Source organism: Penicillium digitatum, chromosome 2 (genome assembly GCF_016767815.1).
Source record: "Penicillium digitatum chromosome 2, complete sequence".
Lineage (NCBI taxonomy): Eukaryota > Fungi > Ascomycota > Eurotiomycetes > Eurotiales > Aspergillaceae > Penicillium > Penicillium digitatum.
The window spans coordinates 1,664,213-1,687,933 of NC_089385.1; the positions used below are offsets into that span (position 1 = coordinate 1,664,213).

The 23,721-nt window shown below is 47.5% G+C and overlaps 10 protein-coding genes across 10 annotated transcripts; 6 read left to right on the forward strand and 4 right to left on the reverse strand.

Moving 5' to 3' along the window:
• Nucleotides 1–2,676: 2,676 nt before the first annotated feature.
• Nucleotides 2,677–3,872, reverse strand: Pdw03_6655 (Ribonuclease III; the record flags this gene model as incomplete). Its single annotated transcript, XM_014681300.2, has 2 exons — nucleotides 2,677–3,693; nucleotides 3,762–3,872. 2 exons carry the CDS (start codon nucleotides 3,870–3,872, stop codon nucleotides 2,677–2,679), a joined length of 1,128 nt encoding a protein of 375 aa, XP_014536786.2.
• Nucleotides 3,873–4,110: 238 nt separating this feature from the next.
• On the forward strand, nucleotides 4,111–4,600 carry Pdw03_6656 (mitochondrial 37S ribosomal protein mS33; the record flags this gene model as incomplete). Its single annotated transcript, XM_014681299.1, has 4 exons — nucleotides 4,111–4,143; nucleotides 4,201–4,409; nucleotides 4,464–4,513; nucleotides 4,572–4,600. 4 exons carry the CDS (start codon nucleotides 4,111–4,113, stop codon nucleotides 4,598–4,600), a joined length of 321 nt encoding a protein of 106 aa, XP_014536785.1.
• Nucleotides 4,601–5,234: 634 nt separating this feature from the next.
• On the forward strand, nucleotides 5,235–6,980 carry Pdw03_6657 (Splicing factor 3b, subunit 2, 145kD; the record flags this gene model as incomplete). Its single annotated transcript, XM_014681298.1, has 2 exons — nucleotides 5,235–5,291; nucleotides 5,358–6,980. The coding sequence occupies 2 exons, from the start codon at nucleotides 5,235–5,237 to the stop codon at nucleotides 6,978–6,980; spliced, it is 1,680 nt and encodes a 559-aa protein (XP_014536784.1).
• Nucleotides 6,981–7,115: 135 nt separating this feature from the next.
• Pdw03_6658 (uncharacterized protein) lies at nucleotides 7,116–8,040 on the forward strand (the record flags this gene model as incomplete). The annotated part of the gene is made up of 3 exons (XM_014681297.2): nucleotides 7,116–7,122; nucleotides 7,506–7,526; nucleotides 7,583–8,040. 3 exons carry the CDS (start codon nucleotides 7,116–7,118, stop codon nucleotides 8,038–8,040), a joined length of 486 nt encoding a protein of 161 aa, XP_014536783.2.
• A 315-nt stretch (nucleotides 8,041–8,355) lies between these two features.
• Pdw03_6659 (ER lumen protein retaining receptor) lies at nucleotides 8,356–8,799 on the forward strand (the record flags this gene model as incomplete). The annotated part of the gene is made up of 1 exon (XM_014681296.1): nucleotides 8,356–8,799. One exon carries the CDS (start codon nucleotides 8,356–8,358, stop codon nucleotides 8,797–8,799), a length of 444 nt encoding a protein of 147 aa, XP_014536782.1.
• Nucleotides 8,800–9,777: 978 nt separating this feature from the next.
• Nucleotides 9,778–10,727, forward strand: Pdw03_6660 (ER lumen protein retaining receptor; the record flags this gene model as incomplete). The annotated part of the gene is made up of 6 exons (XM_014681295.2): nucleotides 9,778–9,799; nucleotides 9,849–9,907; nucleotides 9,964–10,030; nucleotides 10,091–10,296; nucleotides 10,351–10,613; nucleotides 10,691–10,727. The coding sequence occupies 6 exons, from the start codon at nucleotides 9,778–9,780 to the stop codon at nucleotides 10,725–10,727; spliced, it is 654 nt and encodes a 217-aa protein (XP_014536781.2).
• A 746-nt stretch (nucleotides 10,728–11,473) lies between these two features.
• Pdw03_6661 (uncharacterized protein) lies at nucleotides 11,474–12,971 on the reverse strand (the record flags this gene model as incomplete). Its single annotated transcript, XM_066101413.1, has 5 exons — nucleotides 11,474–11,921; nucleotides 11,991–12,130; nucleotides 12,198–12,243; nucleotides 12,305–12,427; nucleotides 12,484–12,971. The coding sequence occupies 5 exons, from the start codon at nucleotides 12,969–12,971 to the stop codon at nucleotides 11,474–11,476; spliced, it is 1,245 nt and encodes a 414-aa protein (XP_065956496.1).
• A 2,148-nt stretch (nucleotides 12,972–15,119) lies between these two features.
• On the reverse strand, nucleotides 15,120–18,090 carry Pdw03_6662 (Cytokinesis regulator (Byr4), putative; the record flags this gene model as incomplete). The annotated part of the gene is made up of 2 exons (XM_014681293.1): nucleotides 15,120–15,655; nucleotides 15,711–18,090. 2 exons carry the CDS (start codon nucleotides 18,088–18,090, stop codon nucleotides 15,120–15,122), a joined length of 2,916 nt encoding a protein of 971 aa, XP_014536779.1.
• A 1,044-nt stretch (nucleotides 18,091–19,134) lies between these two features.
• On the forward strand, nucleotides 19,135–20,402 carry Pdw03_6663 (DNA double-strand break repair and VJ recombination XRCC4; the record flags this gene model as incomplete). The annotated part of the gene is made up of 5 exons (XM_066101414.1): nucleotides 19,135–19,291; nucleotides 19,342–19,559; nucleotides 19,620–19,926; nucleotides 19,981–20,264; nucleotides 20,331–20,402. 5 exons carry the CDS (start codon nucleotides 19,135–19,137, stop codon nucleotides 20,400–20,402), a joined length of 1,038 nt encoding a protein of 345 aa, XP_065956497.1.
• Nucleotides 20,403–21,033: 631 nt separating this feature from the next.
• On the reverse strand, nucleotides 21,034–23,591 carry Pdw03_6664 (NADH-quinone oxidoreductase, chain G, C-terminal; the record flags this gene model as incomplete). Its single annotated transcript, XM_066101415.1, has 7 exons — nucleotides 21,034–21,136; nucleotides 21,196–23,077; nucleotides 23,143–23,165; nucleotides 23,221–23,235; nucleotides 23,288–23,339; nucleotides 23,394–23,417; nucleotides 23,480–23,591. 7 exons carry the CDS (start codon nucleotides 23,589–23,591, stop codon nucleotides 21,034–21,036), a joined length of 2,211 nt encoding a protein of 736 aa, XP_065956498.1.
• Between the last annotated feature and the right edge of the window lie 130 nt (nucleotides 23,592–23,721).

Sequence of the window (23,721 nt, forward strand, 5' to 3'; positions counted from 1 at the left end):
CTGGGGGCGGGGAGGTTCAATCACTTCCTCTGGTTGCACAATTAAAGCAGTAGCTTCCTGAACTGACAAGCCCTCTGTAGCAGGTATCTGCTTTCGAGATCGAGTTTTTTTCTGCTTCTTTTTCTCGTTTTCCGATCGTAGATCGTGAACTTCTTTCTCAAGAATCGCTGCTGATTGCATCGTCATTTGGCAAGCTTTCAACCCCTGGTTTATCGCTGAATTGAGTGGAGTTGGCGGGCTTCGGGATCTTTGACGAAGTAATGCTTTGATTGAGGATGCTTGTTTCAATAAGTGAATGTGATTTGTTGGTGTTTTTGGCTCCCATTCACTACCTCGACTAGATGGGGGAGTCGGAGTTCGAAGTTGAATATTGAGCTTAGATAACACTCGATCTGGATAAAGAGGAACTAACCCAGCAGCTGTAAAGCTGTTTTGAATAGTTTCTGATTTGAAAGCTTCAAGCCGTGTAACTGGATATGCTTCAAGAAAATCAAGTTTGTCGACATGGTTGACGCCAAGACGCATTTTCTTTTCAACAAGTTGACCGCAAGAGCGTTTTAATACCGCAAAACAACCAATATCAAGTGGCTGTAAAAGATGAGATGAATGTGCAGGCATGCAGATTGGAATGATGTTGTTTTTTTCGCAAAGTTCATCGAATTTCGGGGTCAATGACTTCCATGTCCGTCAAGTATCAAAAGTCGATATTGACCTTTTGTCCGTGAATAAGTCGATGGAATGAAGTTTTTCAAGCCATCGAAGGCCAATTTCATCAGAGGTCCATCCATTAGGACTGACTTCAAAGCGCCAATCATTTGGAAGATTGTCGAACCAAGATTCAATGAAGGCTTTGCCTTTGAAAATAATGCATGGAGGTAGTGCCCAACCTGAAGCATTTGTACATTCAATTGCAGTCACCCATTCGCGATTTCCAGGTTGTAAAAGTGATCGCCGACCGTAGTATTCAGATCTTGTAGTGACTTTAGCAGTTGCGGTTAATCCCATTGCAAAACCAGTCTCATCGAAGTTATAAATGTCATCGTTGTCAATGCCGTATTGAAGAATCGTTTTTTGAACAAGTGTAAACCATTCACCAATGATTTTGGGATCTTCAAATTTAGCACGTTCGTAATTGTAACGTCTGGAGAATCTCGAGGATAGATTGGGATGTCGTTTAATGTAATTAGTGACCCAATTTTTGCCGACTGTAGATGATGGGTTGATTCCGCGATGCGAAAGTAGAACATTCGCCATTTCTTGCACCATTGAAGGCCGTGGAGCTGAACCACGAGCGTCCATAGAGAATATCCATTACTGAAGAGATGCCTCTTCAGCATCAGTCAATTTATGAGAGTTGGCGCGAGAAATCGCGCGGTGTTGTATACCATTCAGGCGGGTAGAAAGGGTGGATCTTGGGACGTTAAAACGGCGCGCCACTTCACGAATTGAAGAGATTTCTTGATTCTTAAAGGCCTGGATAGCTAGTAAGATCCTATCCTCCTGCTCTATTGAATTTCGAGAGGATTGAGTACGAATTGGTGGCATGGTGGGTGGTTGAACTAACTAAGATCTAATTCATGGACGTGTTTTGGTTGGGGTGGCCAGCTCGCTTGGGAATTACGTTAGTATATAGATTAGAATCGACGTATAGCTATAGCCCGTTATAGAATATCTATAACGGGTGGTCGGAGAGGGGTATAATTTAGCTGTATAGTAATAAAGGAATACTATAGGAGGTAAACTAAGTTTGAAGTAGAATGGACGAAGGACAATAGAGAAAAGCGATCAAAAAGATTTAGATTAAAATTAAGGGGGTGGATAGCCTAGCGGGGGAGACCTCTAGGAACTGTAGGGATGAAATTGGGGGTGGGCACGCCTAAATGAACCCCGGAGCGCAAGGCCTAAAAGCACAGAAAATATAAATCACCATAAGGGAATAACGACCAGTCGGAAATAAATGAAATTTAAAACTGTTTAAATAGATAACTCCTACACTATCTGTGCCAAATATTAGATAGATCGGAGCAAAGGGTAGAGAGGAAAGTTGATAAAAAGAACGGAAGGTGGTTTTTGATGGGGTGGTAGCAAAGTGGAGGCAGAAGCAACAGCCAATCAACGGTGGCGAAAATGGAAGCAAAAAAGCGAACTGCAATTATATATAGTTGATGATTGAATTGTCGTATGTTGTGTGTGAGAGAAATGGAGAGTTGAAAGGTTGAGAACCCTGTTTTTTAAAAGAATAATGTAGTATCAATTTGTAAAATACCATATTAAATACTATGCTAATTTATACGCCAGTACCGCCACTGTGGAGGTGGTGAATCTTTATAGGGTAGACTGTTGTACTCGGTATTGCAGCTCTTTATCTGATTTTCGTAGTTACATGCTAATTACAATAGAGTAGAAACCCAACAAAAGCAGCGTAATTATAAGAAGTAAAGAGCTGGTTAAAAAGATCTCGTACCGAGTTAGCAAGGAATTAGTAGGGGGAATTATCAGGGATAAGTGGAATTTGGTAATCAAAATAGTTCACTGAAAATGCAGGACTTGAATATCATGAATCCATTCAGTGCCATTTCTTCGTTATTTCTTTCACTGGAAATGCAAAGCCGAGACCTAGGTAGTAACTTCAAGAAACCGACCCGACCGATCACAAGAGGCATCTGGCCGATGGTTTTAAGAGCTTGGTTCCCATGATTCCTTTGCTGACACGATTTCAAGAATCAACGGCGTATTCAGCAAGGCTTTTTTCGCTGCTTCATCACCTGCAGCTGCTTTACTCAAACCCTGCCCGGAACCCAGAAACCTTTTGTCCCATCCCCACCCAGTGAGATACAACGCGACAAAGAAAGTCTGTGTGCCACCCTTTTGTTGAATTGATGGACGCTCCTCGATGTATTCAAGCTTGACATTTTTCCCCATAATTTTCTTAGCAAGAGCCTCCTTGGAGCGTAACTCCCCTTTCTGATGGCCCAAGTTCTTGAGAATTGGCACCCATAGACCTGCTAGCCAATGCTCAACTGCTTCATAGCCACAAACAGGATCGGATAGTATGACTGCTGCAATATAGGCTTCGAAGACGTCGCCTTTTGTTTTGGTCCATCGCTTTGATGGGGCATTGTAGTTCGGCGGCACAGAAACTCTGCTATCCAAACCAAATCTTTCTGCGAAGCCCGCAAGTGTTTCATTCTTCACAAGGATCTCCCGAATCTGTGATATTCGACCTGCTGGTAAGCCCGGGAATTTCTCCCAGACAAGTTTGGTTGCAATCAGCTCGATGTATGCATCGCCTAGAATCTCGAGTCGGTCGTAGGTCGTGTTGTTGTTGTTGCTAAGAGCTGGATGGGTAAAGACAGCAAGTTCCAGCTTGTCATCCATGATCGGGGGGAGCCTAGGGTCACACAATCCACCGACCAACTTGGAACTGTGATCTGAGTGGTGTAATTTCGGGACCTCACCAGCCATGGAAGAATCTTTGGAAGGAAATTGATTCTTCATCCCACGAAATGTGTCATCCAGCCTTAAAATTGCGTCCATAATATCTGAATCAACACCAGCGAGTTCTGAACTGGTTGAAATCTCTCGAACAAGGTGTTGTAGAAGAAGTAGACGAGAATTGTTGCTAGACTTGGCCCTGCGGCGGCTGTCATCAAAAAAAAACTTAGTCTCCGATGGTAGTCCTAAATTTTGAACCTTTATGCATGTAGATGTTAGCAAATTAATGAAATATACGGGAATTCTTCTCAGTGGGATGAGCGCACTTTATTCACCTTGGGCCGTTTTTGTGAGTTTTGCGTGGCATTTGACTCATTCAGATCTACCACTGGCCTTTTTTTGCTTGCTAAATCTGCCAACTCCTTGTCTTGAGGCATGTCAATTGTTGTAGACACTGTTCAGTCTCGGTCCCGTTTTGTTCTTGCGATCTTTTCTTTTTTCCTGCTCCCCCTTAGAAGATGGGCAGGCGGTATACTTTGGGGGTCACATGACCATGGGGCCAACTTCATTTTGTATCTTCCCGAGTTCGGCAACATCTGTCTGCCGAGCTACTGTGAATAGCTGCTTTACCATTTCTTTTTGCATATGATTATTTTGAAAATTTGAGAAAGGAAAATGGCAACAAGTCGGATCTTGGATCTAGTTAAGGTTCAAGCACCCTTTTCCTTGCACTTTACTGGCATTCACTAACTGGCAATACTTTAGACCCAATGCCGTATATTCTCTCTTAATTTCAATCCACAACGACTTCGACTTGGAAACAAAGTCTTGAGACAGCGCTTGCGTGGGCCAGCGCTTGCTGCCTGGTATCCAAAGCAGACAGTCTCTTTCCGAGATCTACAAAACACTTATAAGCCTCTTGGCTTGACGACATTTGACGAAGCTGAGGATGACAGAGAAGAAGCCATTCAGATGTTAGAACTACTATTCCATTTCACATGTGTTCTTACTAAACATCCGATTCACAGTGCCAAGTTAAGAGGAAAGGGCCGACCGAAGAAGAAACGAACTGCTGCAGGTAAATTCCTCCAAACCCAACGGTTCTATGTCAGGATCTAATTCTAAGTCTTGAACAGAATCACGGTCCGCAAAGAAGAAGAAATAGACCGTCTGCCTAACCTTCTAGGCTTTTCTGAGCTCAACATTGCACCATTCATATCAACACCGGCACACATTCCAAATTTGGATTCTCTCCCTATGATTCTGGCTGGGCTAGTGAAATACTGCATAGCAATGAATGATTTGCTTTTGGTGCAAATAGTGTCGAGATTCAATAATTTCTCCGCTGAAAGTCTCGCCATCGGATGTGGCTCCTGTTTCACATCTTGTACAATAATACATTTCCCATTCCTTTGTTTTTTCTGGGAGGGTTTTATACCATTAGTTCATCAGAGCAATACCAAGATTTTTGTGTGACAATGTACATTTGTTGATTATTGCTTAAGAAATGAACAACTATTCCAAGTTCTCGAAATCGCTTGCATCTATTTTGTGTAGCTAACGCTAGACTAGTGTGGCACAATGCAGGCGGTAAGGCATTGTAGCTAGACGCACGTGATGACAAATGAGATGCAATATACTCTGTTTTTAGTCATGTCCGCCTATTGTCTCTTGTCACCTGAAGCTATTTTTGCAAGCACTTGGAGCTGTCAGTGCCATATCTCTTTGCATTTTTGCAATTTTCACAATCGCCGCCTGGCATCGTGTTCATTGACCGGCAGACAAACCTTCCAGCGACCATGAAATTGAGCAAGAACCAGCTCAGAAGAGCCAAGAAAAAGGCGCAAAAAGCCGAGGTAAGGCAGATACATCCCCAATAGTCTCACAGCAATCTTTGATGCTAAACTGACACTACTATCAAGGCTACGAGTCTTTCCATTGACAATGCCACATCAAAGAAGCTGTCGCCTCCGCCAGTGGCTACTGCTCAGGATGCACCGGCCGATGCTAACACTGATCTGCTTACCCAGCCAACCGATCCGCTATGGGAAATGTACAAAGGCTTTGCCGGAAAATTCGAAGAGACAGTGGACGAAAATTCATTGACGACGAAGGCTGACAAACCTGAGGTCTTCTTTGACGATGGTGATGAAATACCCGAAGAAGAGCAAGAGAGCGAACCCAAGATTTCAAAAAAGAAACGGAAAGAAATGAACAAGCTCTCCGTTGCTGAACTCAAAGCAATGGTACGAAAGCCTGAAATCGTCGAATGGACAGATACATCCGCCCCTGACCCTCGACTCCTCGTTCACATTAAAGCCCATCGCAATGTTGTCCCGGTACCCTCTCACTGGTCGCTCAAACGAGAGTATCTCTCATCCAAACGCGGTGTGGAGAAGGCGCCGTTTGCTCTCCCAAAATTTATACAAGAGACCGGAATATCTGAAATGCGCGACGCCGCTTTAGAGAAGCAGGAACAGTCAAGCTTGAAACAAAAGCAACGGGAAAGAGTGCAACCGAAGATGGGCAAGCTGGACATTGATTACCAGAAGCTTTACGAGGCATTCTTCCGTTTCCAAACCAAGCCAGAACTCACTCGCTACGGTGAGATCTACTACGAGGGCAAAGAATACGAGACCAATCTCAAGCACCTCCGACCTGGCGAACTGAGTGATGAGTTGAGGGATGCTCTTGGTATGGCCCCAGGAGCCCCTCCCCCATGGCTCGTTAACCAGCAGCGATATGGTCCCCCATCTTCCTACCCCGCATTGAAAGTCCCCGGCCTTAATGCGCCGCCTCCGCCCGGCGCCTCGTGGGGCTACCATCCCGGAGGGTATGGAAAGCCACCTGTCGATGAACACAACCGCCCATTATTCGGAGGTGACATCTTCGGTGTTTTACAACCTCAGCAACACGCCCAACAAGGGGAGCCGGTTGAAAAAGATCTATGGGGAGAATTACATGAATCAGAAGAGTCAGAAGAGGAGAGTGAAGCAGAGGAGGACGATGATGAACACGAAAAAGACAGTGATGAAGATGGCGTGGGTGCGGGTGCTCATTCTCCTGGTGGCTTGGAAACTCCAAGCGGAATAGACTCAGCAGTAACATCTGAATTTGTTGGCGCCGAGAATGTTTCTGGAGAGTTTGATGTGCGCAAACACCATCGTGGTATTGACACAGAGGAGTCCGTTCACCCTCGGAATGCTTATCAAGTCATTCCCGAGAGGCAAACAAACGTGGAAGGCTTTTTCGGGGGTGATAGGGCCTATGACCTTAGCGGGTCAACAGGCAAGCCTCCCGTTCTCGGTGCAGATGACCAAACACGGAAACGCAAGAAGCCTGGGGATGTTGAAGTGTCTGTGAACTTGGATGTAATCCAATCTGGTGATGCCCTCAGCAAAGAGAACCTCCATAGCATGTACGAGTCACAGAGACAGCAGCAGAATCCACCGAACTGGGGTTTCCAGGAGGACTTGAGTGATATGATTGCACAGGAGCACCGCAAAAGATTCCGAAAGGAGGAGGAGAGACGAGGGAAGCATTGAAGAGGTCTATTTCGGTGTCTTTCTCTATTTTCTTTCATTTGAGTTCCCCGGGCGTGCTTCTTTCATGACGAGCATTGGAGTTTGGCTGCTTTGGTGTACTTTTATCTAGGTTGCAAGAAAACCATCTGGCCTGCCATGTACGGTTAGTTTTGAATCAATGTTCTTATTGAATTACTTATGAAACTCTAGGGGGAATACTCCGTCCAATTGTCTGTATGAATACTCAAGTCAGCATAGATTGCATAGTTAACTACAACATAGTGAACTAGCTTGTTGCTGTACGTGTATCCATTGAGGCCCACAGTCACGGGAATGGATTCCAAAAATGGTTTAGCTCCATTCTCTCATCTACCACGTCTCGACCCATTATTTCCTTTACTTTAATCTACTTTTGTTCTCGCTCCCCAAGGAGACGGGAAATCAGCACTGGGTAATTGCGTGCTCCTGTGCTCCAACTTCTATTCCCGCCCCAAAGTACTTTGACCTTCATCCTACCTCCTCTCATATCCATATCATCTGTGCCAGAATGGACTGGGATCGCAGAAGGTTTGTAGACACATCGAAATGTTTCCAAAGAAGAAAGTTTCTAAGTGTCCCCTTAGGTTCGATGAACGAAGAGGTGGAGAAAGTTATCGTCCAGCCGAAAGAAACGGTCGCTCTCCTTCTCGGGGGTATGAAAATCGCCACCGGCGTTCGCCACCACGAACCCGAAGCCCTCCTCGACCACGAGCCGACACTTGGGTACCGTCATCAAATCGAGGGTATGGGCGCTTACGAAGTCGATCACCACCATCATACCGGCACCGCTCACGTACTCCTCCGGGGAGAAATTTTGGTCCACCCCTCTATGAAAGACGACGATCCCCTCCAAGAAGGTTCTCCCCCAGAAGAGATGAAAGGGTTAGATCACCGCCCCAAAAATGGCGCTCGAAATCGCCCTACAGTGATGGCAGATCACGCAACGCATCCCGTGCTCGCAACAGCCCAAGACGAATACGCGATACAAGTCCTGGAAGCCAACTCTTCCGATCCGCGAGACGAGATAGCCCTGCTGTCTTGAATCTTGACAAACCCCCCAGGGCTTCATCGCCGAGATCACAGCTCGAAGTCTCGGTGCCACAAAGTCCAATTCATGCCCCGGGTCGAGGTCACCCTTGTGACACGACGAAAAAATATCGGACTTTGTCGCCATCGAGACATGTTTCACCTGCACCCTCACAGCCCGTCCTGATATTTCGGCGTTCATCGCCGGCTATAGAAAAGCCTGGTGTGGTTTCCCAGAGAGCTCGTAGTCGGTCGCCAATTCGCTCTCCGGTACCCTTTCAACGTTTGTCGAAACCCTCAGGTCGATCTCCGCACCGCGATCAGATCCCCGATGCGGAGCCCTCTTACCTACAACAACGGCCAGATCATGGGGACCGAGTATCGGTTGGCAATCATTCGCCTTGTTCAATTCCAGAGAGAGCACACTTGGAGTCCCAGACAAGCGGGACCAGGGTTGGTGGCAACATTCCCACTCAACCGAAAAGCCACGGTGCAAGTCCGCTACCGCTGCCACCATCAGGACCTTATCAGGTACCGAGGCCGCCGTCTAATCAGCACCGTGGTCCTCCACATGTCTCTCTACTATCAGCACCGACTCGACCTCGCCGCGGACCTGGCCCACGTGAAGCTTGGACGGGACCTCCGCCGGTGCGCCGTGGAACTGTTGCACCTGCGCAAGCCCCACCAGCAGGTCCTCGCGCTTCTTTTTCATCCCCGGCACCAGGTGGCAGTTACCGACATTCGATTTCCCGGCAACCCAGCACTCCATCTGTGACTCAACCATTGGCTCAGAGGGGAATCAACTATCTTGCAGGGCTATGTACTATTATAACGGAAGGTCGGAGTCTTCCGTCACTTCTAGACCCTGCTGTGGAGAAGCGATTGGCTCTGCTTGATGTCGATAAAGAAAAAATTATTGAGCAGATCGCAGAGACGCAGAGGTCCAAGCGAGCGGAACTTCGGGACTGGGATCGACTCGATCGCGAAAACTCAATCTGCGCCTTGAAGAGCGAGCTAGCTGAAGGCCATCTCCAACGTATGGCGGATGAGAGTATTGGGGGTAGAAACTTGTTTTAGCGAGGCAAACTTACGTGTTTTTCCTACAACGGCAAATTTCTCGGCGTTTTAGGTTATATGTCTGGTTGTGTCAAGGCATTGGGAGGTCTAGGTGGCGTTTGTGATTCTTTTTCTTCCAAGGGTTGTATCAATATGATGATTTGACGACATTGTGCATTCCAGACGCTGTATAAATACGGAAATATGAGTGTACATACAAAGTAGGTATTTCCAGGATCGATGCAATAATTCTAATTCAATATCAGAAGTTACACACCCAATCTCGGAAGAGTAAATTTGAAGTAGAGGGGATCTTCCAGATCATTGTCACAGGAGCATACAGTAGTCTACTTTTCTAGTGAAGTATGAAGTATAGTATTTTTTACTTAAAATACACTTGTTCGAGGTTTCGAAAAAAACTATGAATTTAAAAAAAAAATCAAGTGCTCATAGTACAGTTTAAGGTATGTACAGTACACACGGTACATACATGTCATATACATAGTACCCTGTAATGTACATCCCCCATTGTACCTGATCTGCAAGTAATTTAAGTTCCCCTTCCTTTTTTTTGCCTTCGTGTCAACAACTGAGCTGTTCTGGTGTAAACTCTTACCAATTCTCAAACTCGTCCCTCTCCTTCTCTCTCTTCTAGCCTAGGTCACTATTCATACTACTGAGATCCATCTCCGGCATAATGAATCTTTTCCGGTTATTAGGTACGACATTAAATCAAACCCAATGCTATATACTAACGCTTAATCATAGCCGACTTCTCCCATCTGGCGTCGATCTTCATGCTTCTGCAGAAGATGAAGACGTCAAGCGTATGTTATCCTGTCCATGAAGCCACATCTGACTTCCGACTAATGGCAGATCGCAGAGTTGTTCTGGGTTGTCGTTCAAATCGCAGGTGCTATACCTTCTCGTTTTTGTCACTCGGTATCTCGGTAGGTCTCGACGTCACAGTCAGCTTTATGTTCGTCGCAATCGCTCATGTGCTTTGTTAGATCTTTTCTGGACGTTCACCGACTCCCTGTACCTCACCACTTTCAAGCTTCTATTTATCGGTTCCTCGGCCTACGTCATCTACCTTATGCTCAACGACTACAAACCCACACATGATCCCAACATCGATACTTTCAAGGTCCAATACCTCCTCGGAATTAGCGCGGTGCTCGCGATTCTCTTCCCACGCGATTATCGCATCTCCGAGGTTGGCTGCATCCTGTCTATGGTGTGGAAACGTCCAGACTAACGTCTCAAGTAGATACTCTGGACTTTTTCTATCTGGTTGGAGTCGGTTGCCATATTGCCACAACTATTCATGCTACAACGAACCGGGGAGGCCGACACCATCACCACCCACTACCTGTTTGCTCTGGGACTCTATAGGGCACTCTACATCCCGAACTGGGTCTTCCGCTATCTCACCGAAGCCTCCTTCCAGCGTTCCTTCCAGCCTGTGAGCATTATTGCCGGAGTCATCCAAACTTTGCTTTACTCCGATTTCTTTTATATTTACTACAACAAGTAAGCCCAATCGTATCGAAAGGAACAAGAGGTAGACGTGTGATGTGGACACTAACTTTCGCGTTTTTTTCTTCCAGAGTTTTGAAGGGCAAAAAGTTCTCGCTTCCTGTTTAGAATCATCTCTTCGTTTTGGACGAGTTGAGGAATTGGTGATATCTTAGATTTTCTGAGGGTTTTGAGACGAAATTTTGAATCCATCCAACCATTACTTTTTTACATTTGCCTGGAACGCTGGAGATTGCCCATCTCACAAACACCAAGTGTCTTGAACCTATGCAACACCTCCTCTAGCCCCGACGCCGGGAGTTGCTATGAATGAAATTTTCCATGTGGCCAGTCTGTGTGCATCTAGAAAAGGTCACATGAACCTCAATTAATCCCAGAATTGACTACCGAATATCGAATGTCAGATACGATCACAGATTATGTGCATTTTTGACTGTTGGATTCTACAGTGCTGACCAGAAAACGGGAACTATCCTCAGCTTATCAAAAACGTTGTGCTTTCGAGTCTTTGATCTACCATTCAAGGTGGCCTGAGTTGCACAAAGCAATATTCAACTATCCAATCATTCGGAGCTTTTTTGGGGGAGGGGATTTCCCCATGTTCTTTCCGATTTTTTTCAAATCCCTCCATTCCATTCCATTCTCTGTTGGATCTCTTGTCTCTTCACACACTCAAATCCATGTAACGGATAGGAATCAACTTCTCGCCCTATTCGTGTATGCCACGTATCAGATTTGTGGTTGACAAAGGAGCACAAGACGATCTAGAGGTATACTTTTGGGGGGGCACACAAGTAGTATGCTCCGATAATATCAAAAAGCAACATCCACATAAGTCGACAAGAAAAGAGATGTCAAAAATCTCGTTGAGGCGCAGCCCCATGTGTCGGGACAAATCCCGCTGCATAACTCAATTGGGACGGAGGGATGGATAAATCGGTGGAGAAGGGATCCAAAGTGCCAGAAATTGAGTGTGAAAGATTGCCCATGGGACCTTGGAACGACCGAACTCCGTTACCTAGATTCGAACGACCTTGCACATTTTGATGATGATCCAGCCAGCCACCGTGGCCGTGTAGATGACCAAAATAGTCTGCTTGCGTCCTGTCAAGGGGCATCTGACCAGCAAACGAGGACTCTCGTCGTGAGATTGGCGGCGACGGCAGTTTGGGGGATCGAGAGACCATTTCCAGTCTGGGGGAACTTCTTCGCGAATTGGGCGGCGTCAGGCGTGATCCACCACGGCGCACCTGGCAGGTTGGACAGATCTTGACGAAGCGGGAGATCAGTTCCTTGGGAACCCTAATGATACAGTCAGTCACCTTGAATCAAACAAGTCATGCACATATAACTCGGGTTTGCTTTGCCCACCATGAATAGATCCGCCGGACCTGAGCAGATGTCTTGTCACGGCCTCCATGCTGGCATTGCTGATGGGCCTTGGTGAGGATCTTGAACAATTTTTCCCGAATTGCAACCGGCTTTCCCTCATGACAGATCATCTTCCTGTGCTTAAATTACAACAAATTACTCTATCAGCTTTGATTGGTCATAACCTTTAGGACAGGTGAGACTCACATCCGATCCCACGGCTTGGAGCTTGAACATCTTTTTGACCCAGAACCTGCAAAAAAAAAAATTCTTTCTTAGCCACAGAAAATTGATTGAATCAAAGAGAAACATACCGGAATTGAGCCGACTCCACCGCTGTGTCTTTGGGGTCAATCAGTACAGTCCTGATGTTCCGGGCTCTTTTAGCATAGATCAACGCTTTATCTTGCTTCTTGATGGACAGGTCCTTGACATAGCTAGAATGATGAGACATTAGGCCTACGGCCAGCTTGATTTGTTACGGATCACTCACTTCTGCATCAGTTGATCAAACTCCTTTACATCAGGGAAGCCGCTAAGTGCGGGCACAACAGCCTCTGACAGCAATGTAGTCTCGTTATGAGACTCCTGGGTTTCAATATCTGTTTCACCCAGCGGGTCGCGGGGCAGATACCGTGGGCCTTGCAGGTAACGCGATTGGGACATGAACTGCGGCGGATGGTGTAGCCTAGGGTCATCTGTTGCTGTCATTGATGGAATAGAGTGTTCCGACGTATATTGTAAATGCTGCAACCCCGGAGACAGACTCGACTGTGGGCCATAGGGCTGCCCAAAGTGAGGCCCGTATGGGTTGAAGGAATGCTGAGAGAAATGGTAAGAGCCAGATCCATGTGTGTTGAAATCATGGCTCTCTTGCTTGAAGTCATGACTTTCCGGCTGACCGTATGAGCCAGGCACTGCCATCTGGTGATTCATGAGATACGCATCATTCCCTTCGTTGCGCCTTGCAAAGCTGCTCATAGTTGATGCCTCACTTGAATATTGTTTAGCTCACGTCGGTCTGTTTCAGACAGACAGAAGAAGAAGAAGATGATGATGATGACGATGATAAAAAGGACACAAGAAAAGGTAAATGTATGAAACTCCCAGGTTGATGATGATAATGATAGTGAACTGAAGACTTGACTAACTCGCTCGTATGTAGTCAAGTGAGAATTGCCACAGTACGCTGGTACACCACAGCAGGTATCACAAAAAAGATTGGACCGTGCCTAGGAGATCACAGTGTGATATAGAAAGGGAAAAAGAGGAATAATTCACAGAAAGCCCATCTCGAAACGGGGTAACCATTCTATTAAAAAGACCCCAATGGACAAACAGTGCAGGACTGACATGGCTGATGCCCAAGATGAAGTGCACGAGACCATGTCGCGACAGAGATTGCGGACAGAGACAACAGAGGGCATCCCTGGAAGACGAACAGCAGATATTCCACAGAGAAAAAGAAATGATGGAGCCAGGCGAGTCCAACAGAGCTCTCTGTAAGGTACGGAAGCGTAGGTATTACCAAAGCTTGCAGGGAAGAAGATAGCGACATGGGTCTAAGATGGGTCTAACAAGAAAAGAAAAGAAAAGCAGCAAGAAAAGACTGGGGTTCGTGGTCAATTCTTTCCGACCCGCCGAAGGTGTCGAATAGTGGAAGCAGGCTGATACAACAGCGCACAGAAGCAATGGTGATACGGATTCCTGCCTTTCGATCCCCTGGGGTCAATCAGCGCCATCATTTGCCTCAAGAAGCCACGTTGAGGAGATGGGACTGGACAAGGCTATTCAAGGCACCCTATCGGAGACAGTGATGACTCTTTGGGGGGGGGGGGGGAGGGGGGGAGACATTCCGCTCTCCTGATTTGACCGAAGTACAGCGGGGGCGAAATCATCATCTCCCCGAATTCTTCCTGTACTTAGAATTGCGGAACAACTCTACTCCCGTACGGGATTCCGACTCGAATCAGCAAAAGGGGGAAATCCTTTGTCCTCTGCACGTTTGCTTCACGATCAAACAAGTCGGCAGGAGATTCCACCGGCAAAAAGGGATTTGTCCATGCAAGTAGCCGTGAAAATTGGTAAGGAACATGGATTGGGAATTCCGACTCCTCTGATAAATTCTGCATCCCTCGAGCTTCCTCCCGTTGGGTTCGTCCGGATGAGAAGAAGGGGAAAAGAGTGGGGGAGGAGGGAAGAATAGAGGACGAGAGAACTGGGGAACGAACCTCATGGGGTGTCCATTGATGTACGAACAACTGCTCTTGAGGCAATTGAGATGAATTTCTTTGAGGTTTGAAGTCTTCTTGAGGCGATCCCTGTCATGTTAATGTTGTACTGTCCCACAGGATTGTTTATTTCATTGAATTTCATTGAATGTTTTTTTTTTCCCCTTCCCAGCAGAGATGTAAGCATCCGAGAAGATGTTTTGATTTGAAGCAGAGGCCAAGACTTTAGATCACTTTGTCAAGGATAAAAAGGAGGGAAAAAAAGAAAAGAAACGAAAAAAAAGCAAATGAAGGACAAGTACAAGTACAGAGGCGGGACGATAGGATGACTTACGTTTGGCTGAAAGTGAGACACATCGGACTTCAAGGTTCGGACCCTCACAGTCCAAAAACATATCTGGTGTCACTCTGCTGCTTCCCGATCTCTTTTTTTTTTTTTTTTTTTTTTTTCCCTTGAGAATCCCCGAGTCCGATTCTCTAAATCTATACTGATCAACAGGTTAACAGTTTAACAGGTTAATTGGGTTACGGGTTTGCTAGGTTTGGTCTATATCTAGTATAGACTATTCAAAAAGGACAATGTCCACCGAAAAAAAAAAACAAAAAACAAAGGAACATATTAAACTGTATGTACTGAGACAAAATATTATAGTTACATAGCATTCTACCCCCTTGGTCAGATATGCTTGGAAAACAAACCCCCCCCCCCCCCGAAAGAGAAAACCATTAATTCATGACATCGGCCGAATCATCACGGCCAATGATCTTCACGTCGTAAGTTCGTGTATGGGCTTTGGGTTAGTACATGTACATGCTGGTTGAAAAAAAAAAAAAAAAAAAGGTGACCCCTGTCCGGGAAAAGCTCTGTGGACAGGCAGACGTCAAATCTGGCATGCTTCTATGCTGATCCCCGGTGGTCAAAGGCCACTAAATCGCGGATGATCCATCTCCAATGATTTTCGTGGTCCTGATCGCCTCGATCGAATCCAACCCATTTGTCAACCTTGCGTCTCCACTTGTCTTCCTCAACCCGCTGGCGTCGAATGAATTCTGGGCCGACATCAAATTCTTCGGTCATAGGCCCTTCATCAGAGGATTCACCGGCACTTGCATCATCCCCAACTGCTGGAAATTGGTCAATCGCCCCAGAATGTCGTCCATAGGTCGTGCTACTGGTGATTTTGTCATCCAAGTCGTCCAGACCGGCAAACACGTCGTCTTCGTCAGCAGCTCCAAAAGATGCTCTGAGCCAACACATCTGATGTGGATCAAACACCATTCCACCAACGGTCTGGACATTCTGCATCGCGCCAACATTGGTGATGAGAGCCGGGGCAGATTTGGGTGATTTAGGGGCCACATCAAATTCCTGGACCAAATTTTCATTTCCCTCCCACCGAAAGTTGGTAGGGTTGTAACGCATGCCCCTCACAGCTGGAAATGGTTAGTGAGGCAAAAATTGTGAATAGAGATCAAGAAGATTGCTTACATTTGGCATCCTGCACCCCAGATCCCATGGGCTTGATCAAGTGCGGTTTGGAGGTGGATTTGGAATTCGATTTACCTTTCCGGCTTCTGATCGTTGCAGAAGCCGGAGGACTCCTTGAGACAGGTTGGGACTTCCGGTTTGAGTTGAACGTTGAAAGAGGGTTCGGTTCACGGGCTTTCGAGTTAATAGTCATGGATGCAATGCGTTGTTCCCTTGCATTTCTAGATGCATTTGTATCTCGCGCAAACCTAGGTGTCGGGTCGCGCAATTTGGAGGTTGGTTGCGACGTCAAAGATTGAGGAGGTGATTCATTATGTGGGGGATCATTCCGGCTCTGACTGAGTCTGGCACGGACGGACCTGGGAGCACCTCTACCGGTGGGGGGTTTGACGAACTTGCTCTCTGCCAAGATCGATGTAGATAGGTCATCAAACGACTCCAACTCTGTTCCATCCCCGAAATTGCGTCTCTTGGTGGGTCGCGTGATTGTATGCTTTGTAGAGGAACCGAGAGAGTCCGCGCTTATGTCGCCAACGCCAGCACGGAATGGCTCATTGCGAGTTGGTCGGGAGAGTTGAGATATTGTCCCCTGCGGACTAAGAAGTCTACCAGAGCTATCTGAATTTGTGCGACGTGATGAGCGATACCCCTTCACACTGGCATGGTATGGTTGGGATTCCGTTACACCAGCCGGCATGAATGGCACCTGTGACTTACTAACCAGCAATCTTGCATCGGTTGCGGGGAGATCCACTGGTGTTTTAGGTCTGGAAGAGGGAAGGCGGAGTGGACGATCAACCGGTGGTCGCTCGGTCATTGAAGGGGCCGAGCCTAAGCCACGAATGGATGGAAGGGATCGCTTGGTCTTCAAACGCCGAAGTGAAGGGCTACTCTCGCCACCCTGGGCAATTTCTCGGGTATTGCGAGACCCGAGAAGCCGTCGACCGGAGAGTTTAGGAGTCTGCGATGTCGGATTAGCGCTAGGAGCCGGGAGACTTGAAGTTGACGATTGAGACGAATGCCCTAGACGCGATTGTGATGTTCGAAATTTGGAAAGAGGCGCACCACTTTCCGACACAGTCTCAAGGTGGGTTGAATGGGTTCGATCATGACCAGACAAGCGTGGGATGCGAGTTCGTGGAGATCCTGTCGCACTGGTGAATGTGAGTGTTGTTGCAGATCGACGAGTCGGGCTGGATGGCCGTTCGGTCTTGCACTTTAAGTTGGGATTTAGAGCAGGTTTTCCAAAAGAGAAAGCCTTCTCATTGTCGACATCAAGGCCAGAAAAGAAGTCGTCAGCGTCAGAAGGAATGTGATCCACCTGACTCTCTTCCGCTTTTAAATTCTCAGCTTGGGCAGTCTGTCGCTTCTGCAGAGAAGTACTGAAATCAAGTGGACCATCGGGAATGACGATGCCATCGAGGCCATCGTCTTCACTTTCCGCAGTGAGACAACTTGAAACGCTGGGGCTGGCGATGGAGACAGAAGAACTGGGAACTGAGCATCCATCCCTTGTGGTGCCGCCAAGTCGTACACCTATACTTCCTTCAGACCACTCAAGATCAAAGTCCTCCAAAGTGGGACTAGAAACGTAGAAGTTCGCTTTTCGATGGGATAGTTCGAGGGATTGATGATTGGCGGGAAGTTCAAAATCATGGTTGAAGTCGTCCTCTGCTTCCTGTTCCGTATAGAAACCACTGCCAGCATTGCTAATGTTCAATTTCTTCGAAGATCGTGGAGTTGGGGCTTTGAGGGCTGGAATATCTCGAGATTCCAGACTATTATGGTCGTCCTGGAAGGTGTCAAGTGGTCCCAGGGTAGATTTCAAGCGCGTCGAGAATTCCTCGTCCCAAGATAATGAGGCCGTAAATTTCACTGGACTGGTAGCAGCGGAGCTCAAATGTCGAAGGGAGTCAGGAAACATGGTCTCCTGAGGAGTTCTGAGCTGTAACTGGGTTTCAGGGCCCGGGAGTTCAACGTCTTCTGACCAGTCATCAACAAAGGTTTTCTTGGTCTTTCGAGTTGACAAGCGCTTGATCGTGCCCCCAATAAGAGCCGACTTGGGGATATCTGGAGGAATGGGAATACCCGCAGTCTTGGCCGAAGCAATGGCATCTTCTTTTGCGAATTCATCGTTGTCATAGAGCGGTACTTGCCAGTCTTCGTCACCCGCATTAGAGTCAATATCTGAGCGAGCAGAGCGTCGAGAGGAAATGGAATCACGGTGTCCGGAGGGCCGAAAAGACGAGTTTTTTATAGACCCCGCGCTAGATGCGGTGCGAAAGTGAACATCGTCGCTGAACTGCAAGTCGTCGTCATCATCCCAGCATTCAATCGGCTCATCGGTGCCTGGTCGTAGGTGGATTGGTAAAGATTCCATGACTGGCGAAAACAAATTGGTTCAAGGTGTACAGAGAACACAGAGGTCATAGAATGATTACAGGCGTCCCGACGCGGTTGTGATTAAGTGCTTTGCGACACTGGTGAGGGTTCAGGGGATGCGAACATGAGCGTCATTCCGTGTTGGTAGGGACTAAAGATAGGAGCGAGTGAGAAGCACAGTTTCACCGTTGATCGTAGCGTGACAAGTGAGCTCGGATATCGCAAGGTAAGATGGCTGGGGTAATTAGCTCAATGAGGGCCGGCCTTGCTCTAAAGTCGAAATGGCCGAATGAGATCAAGCGGGTTCACTAGGCGACCTGATAAATGCCAGGTCCTCCTGCATAAACATTCACTAGAGAACACCTCAGCATTGGGGACACCCCAAGACACTTGGATCCGACTGCTGATCTTCGGAGGAAATCAAGAAATCAAAGGAACTTGATTGCAAGCACGAAGCGGAGACAGGGGAAAAAGATATCTCGATTCCGTCGAGGAGAGGAAGAACGTGACAGTCCCCGTACTGGTAATGTATCTAGGTAATCAGTTTACCTGGGATGCTCGGTCGACACTTGCATACTTCGTAGTGTACGCATGTGAGACACAGCCGTTACATGTAAGTAACAGAACATTGATGTCTAGGCAGCTGCTACCGGTTCATGAATGTCAACCTATCGACATAGGAGTATAGCAACGAGTTCGTACCATACGATCCTTGTAGTGTCCCATGTAACAGGTATTTCCGGTGGTAATTAAAATGTGACCTATTCATGCGGTACCCCGTACAAAAATACATTTCACACTTACCGTTTTAAAAATGTGGAGATTCGGTATCTGCCGTCTTTCAGTCAGGTACGGAGTACATAGTGTCCTCGTTGTATCCACTCCTGTTGCCTTGGGATATGAGTTTTGTTACCTACACATGTAGACACTTGATATTTCACTTCTCAATAGCAACACCGTAACTCTGTCCTTTCACCCCTTATTTAATATTTAATTTCCCTCCGCGCTCCCCGCATCCATCCTGATCACTTCATTCCAAATTATGTCATCTCCTGTTCCAACAGACCCTCGAATCTTGCGGTTTCCCAGATCGGACGAGACTGGGTCTTTTGTACTTGTCCATGTCTCATGTACTGGCCCTGCGCCGCTTGATTTGAGCCTGATGGCTACTGAGGGGGAATCCCCCTATGTTAGCTTGGGTGGGTCGTCACAGAACGAAGTCTGGAAGTCATGAGCTCATATCGTACAGTGAAACAAGCATGCTTGAAAGACCTCCACGCAAAGAATTACCAAGGATCGAACGATGAATGGATTAAAACCGTCTCTCTCATTTTGGGGCAATGTTCTACTCCTCCCGATAGGCCGGATTGGGCCACTGGTCTCGAAGCTTCTGCCAGCATATCGGGCTCTAACGAAGACAACAAGGAAATTGTGATCACGATACGGAAGCGAGTGCAGAATATCACAGTTCGTGTTCTACGCCGGCGGGTTATATGTATCTATATCTCTCTACTAACAATAACATAGCAACGCCTTGGTGCTTTTACCCTCAAGCAAGACGATGAACAAGCCGTCGAACTGTTTGAATGGACCGGGATTACTGCAGTGAGGGCTCATACGCTAGAGCAACAAGTGTTCAGCCTGACTAGCCGTTACCGCTTTGCCGAAGATACCATACGTAGGTTGAATGAACAGCTTGAGGAGCTCGTGCATGCGAAAACTGAGCATGAGAATCGACTGGTGGCCAGTTTTGTGCAGGTCTTGAACGAGAAAAAGCTTAAAATCCGAAACCAGCAACGTCTTCTGGCATCGTCTACCGTCGATCCCACCAAAGGTAGGTGGCGCAAACAGAGAAACCTGGGTATCTGGGCTGACTGAATATCGACAGTCTCCGAGATGCAAGCAAGCATTCCTGGAGAGTCACATGAAATCGCTGAGAAGTCTCGTTCGACAAAGAGAAGTGCTAGCAAGATGAGCGATACAGACGACTCTGATGGGTTTGAGCAAATGGATATCGATCCAATGAAGACTGATCGAGGTACCTCCAATAATCAAGACCTCGATGACGAAGGGCCTTCGACTTCTCATTCTTTGGACAACGAACCAAGCAATAGCACGACGGACGACTATTCGTCACAGGATGAAACACCCCCGCTGAAGCGGGTCTCTCCAGTGAGATATACCGCGCCACCTCAAAGAGATTTGCCATTTGCTAAAAAGACCCGCGGGCCTATCAAGAAAACTGATTCAACCCAGCCTCGTAAAGATGCTGAAGAAACCGAAGGAGAGACGGATGATGATGAGCTCTGAAATAACCACTCGGAACAAGGTAAATAGGTGATTTCAACGGAGGGAGATACAGTTCTGCCTCATGTGCTTTTGTGCGGCGCGATCGACCTAGGAGTTGGGAGTTCATCTTTGACTCTTCAGACCTGTAAATATGTACATACCCAAGCAATGTTGACTCCTGCAATTCACCAATTTATGTATCTCTTCTCCGGGTTAGTCTTTCGTTGTTGCTCCCTGTCCTACTCTTGTCGTCGGGGTACTCCCCCATCCTCATCCCTACCTAGATCATATGTCCGGGGTACAATTTCACATCGTTATTACGATAGGAATCATTGACCATACTTCTCCTTTCAAAAGCTGCTACGCACCAAACTAATAAAGTAGCACAAATTCATCATCTCCGACGCCCATGGACTCGAAATTTTGGGGGGTTCAGTCTTTTATGTACAAGGCAACCACTACCGATTAATCCCAGGCGACACCGGAGAATGGCGAAGAGGTCAACAGAAACCGGAAGGGTGTTCAAGATGATAGGGAAAAACACAGAGGATGGAAAGGAAACAGTACATCAAGAGGGAAATTTGAGATGTGGTACAAAAAAACGCCTGCAACCATTAGAGAAACACAGAATGAGGTCAGAAAAGACCCTGATCTAGCCATACAAAGCCTGAGGAGACATTTCTCCTGCGGCCATGAAGTTGGTCTCAGGGTTTCCAGTGGCCTTGGCAGCGGAGGCGCGGGCCATGGTAGCCGAACTAAAGCAGAGTTAGCGGTGCAATTGGATGAGTGACAAATGACGAAATGGAGTATTCACCTTCTGGAAATGGCATCGGTGAAGAAGAAGTCTTCAATCACCTTCTTGAAAGGAGCCCCAGTAGCTTGGGATCCCTTGTTCTGTTCCACAAGTTGGATCTTGCTCAACGAGCCAACCGAGGTCGGTTCAATAACGTCGTAGCGGCGCATGACGGGACTGATCTCCTCCATGCGGTCACGAAGAGCCTCGATATCATCATAAGGAAGAGGAGCACCAAGGAATTCGCTAGTGGCACGGATGATCTTCCAGTCATCACGAGCTGCACCGGGAAGTGAAGTGGCAGCACGGGTAACTTGCACACGACCTTCCGTGTTGATGTATGTACCTGACTTCTCGGTGTATGCAGCGCCCGGGAGAACGACATCAGCGAGTTGAGCGCCGCGATCACCGTGGTGTCCCTGGTAGACGACAAAGGCATCTTTCGGGATCTCGCTCTGGGCAATCTCATCTGCGCCCAAAAGCCACACCATCTTGGGAGTAGTTTGGGCAACCTGAAAAGATGGTGCAGTGAAGCCGACTTCATAGGCACCAGCCCGAGATGCTGCACGCTGGAGAACATTATAGCCCTGCCATTCAGGGGTAATGAAGTTGCTTGCGTTCTTCTCAACGAAACTGCCGACAGCCTCGAATATTGCCTTGGCATCCGGGTGCTCTGCAGCAGCGCTGCCGACAATAATCATTGGCCGCTTGGCTCCGGCAAGCTTCTTGCCAAATTCTCCAGTCAAAGCGGATTTCAAGGAAGAGACATCTGCGCCCAAATGGTTGAAGTCAAATGTACTCTCAAACTCCTCACCGACAAGTCCAACCTCAAGATCAGATCTAATATACTGCTTGCGGATGCGGGCGTTAAGAACTGCGGCTTCGTGACGAGGGTTTGTTGCAACCAAAAGGATTACATCTGCCTCCTCTATTCCATAGATCTTGGAATTGAACAGGTAGTTGGAACGAATATCGATGCCATGAGCAATAGGGGCACCACCTCCAGGTTGATCAAGGGCAAGGTTATCAGAGCCAAGCTTGTTGGCAAGGTCCTTCATGGCAACGAGCGACTCAGTATCGACCAAGTGTCCAGCAACAGCCTTGAACTCATTGGCCTGTGGCTGCAACTTCTGGTGAGCCGATGAGATCTCCGTTAAAGCCTGTTCCCAAGTAGCAGGAACGAATTTTCCTTCCCGACGAATGAGCGGCGTTGTGAGCCGTTGGGTCTTCAACCCATCGCATGCGAACCGCGACTTGTCATTGATCCATTCCTCGTTTATATCATCATTCAATCGCGGGACAACCCGCATCACTTCGAGGCCTCTGCTATCAATGCGGATATTAGAGCCAAGCGCGTCAAGGACATCGATTGATTCGGTGTGCTTGAGCTCCCATGGACGTGCCCGGAAAGCATAGGGCTTCGAAGTTAGTGCACCGACAGGGCAAAGGTCAATGACATTGCCTGAGAGTTCTGAGTTGAGGTTCTGCTCAAGGTAGGTTCCAATCTGCATGTCGTTTCCACGACCTGCAGTTCCTAGTTCTGGAGCACCGGCGACGTCGTTCATGAATCGGACACAACGAGTGCAGTGAATGCATCGATTCATTGAGGTCTTGACCAGAGGGCCAATGTTCTTATCCTCCACAGCACGTTTTCCACCGGTTTCATGGAATCGACCCCGATCGGCACCGTAACGCATCGACTGGTCTTGGAGGTCACACTCTCCTCCCTGGTCGCAGACAGGACAATCGAGGGGATGGTTGGCAAGAAGAAACTCCATGACACCCTCTCTTGCCTTGTGTACCAGTGGTGAATTTGTCTTCACCACCATACCGGGTTGTACCGGCCAAGCACAGGAGGCCACCGGCTTTGGGGCACGTTCGACTTCGACGAGACACATACGACCTATGTTTTCCGTAAGTACATTTGCCTGAATGGTGTGTGATTGGGGTGGGATTTGTTGCACGTACAGTTACCTGCAACTAAAAGTTTTCTAAGGGACTGGTGTTAGCAAAGGCAACATGTGTGACTTGGTCAAAGGCACATACTCGTGGTAACAATATCTGGTGCACGTTAGTACTGCAATCATTTCAAGTTCGTGGAGTCTGGTCATACCTAGGAACCGTTGCGCCTGCCTTCTCACAGGCCTGGATAAGAGCCGAGCCAGCTTTGGGGGAGAATGTGAGTGAAGGTTCAGTGAGTTATCTCCCGGAGTGTTTACCTTCTACAGACACCTTTTTGCCATCTAAAGAAACGGGCCATCAGTTATCAATCAATTTGGATGAACTAAACCAAGATTGAACTTACCAATGGTGAGTTCCACCTCGGCTGCGCGAGGGGCTGTCGTCGCGAAGGTCCGGGGGGAGACCTTAGGAACCCGGAGGGACCGGGCGGCCGCACGAAACAGCTGCGGCCGCATCGTTGGAGGGAGATCAGGTATTTGAGAGTGGGAGGTAAAGTGGAGGAGGGTGAGGGGTGAGGTCCTGGTGACGGTTGGGAGTTTAGAGAGCACTTTGCATCGGAATCTGCGGTTCCAGAGTTACATAATT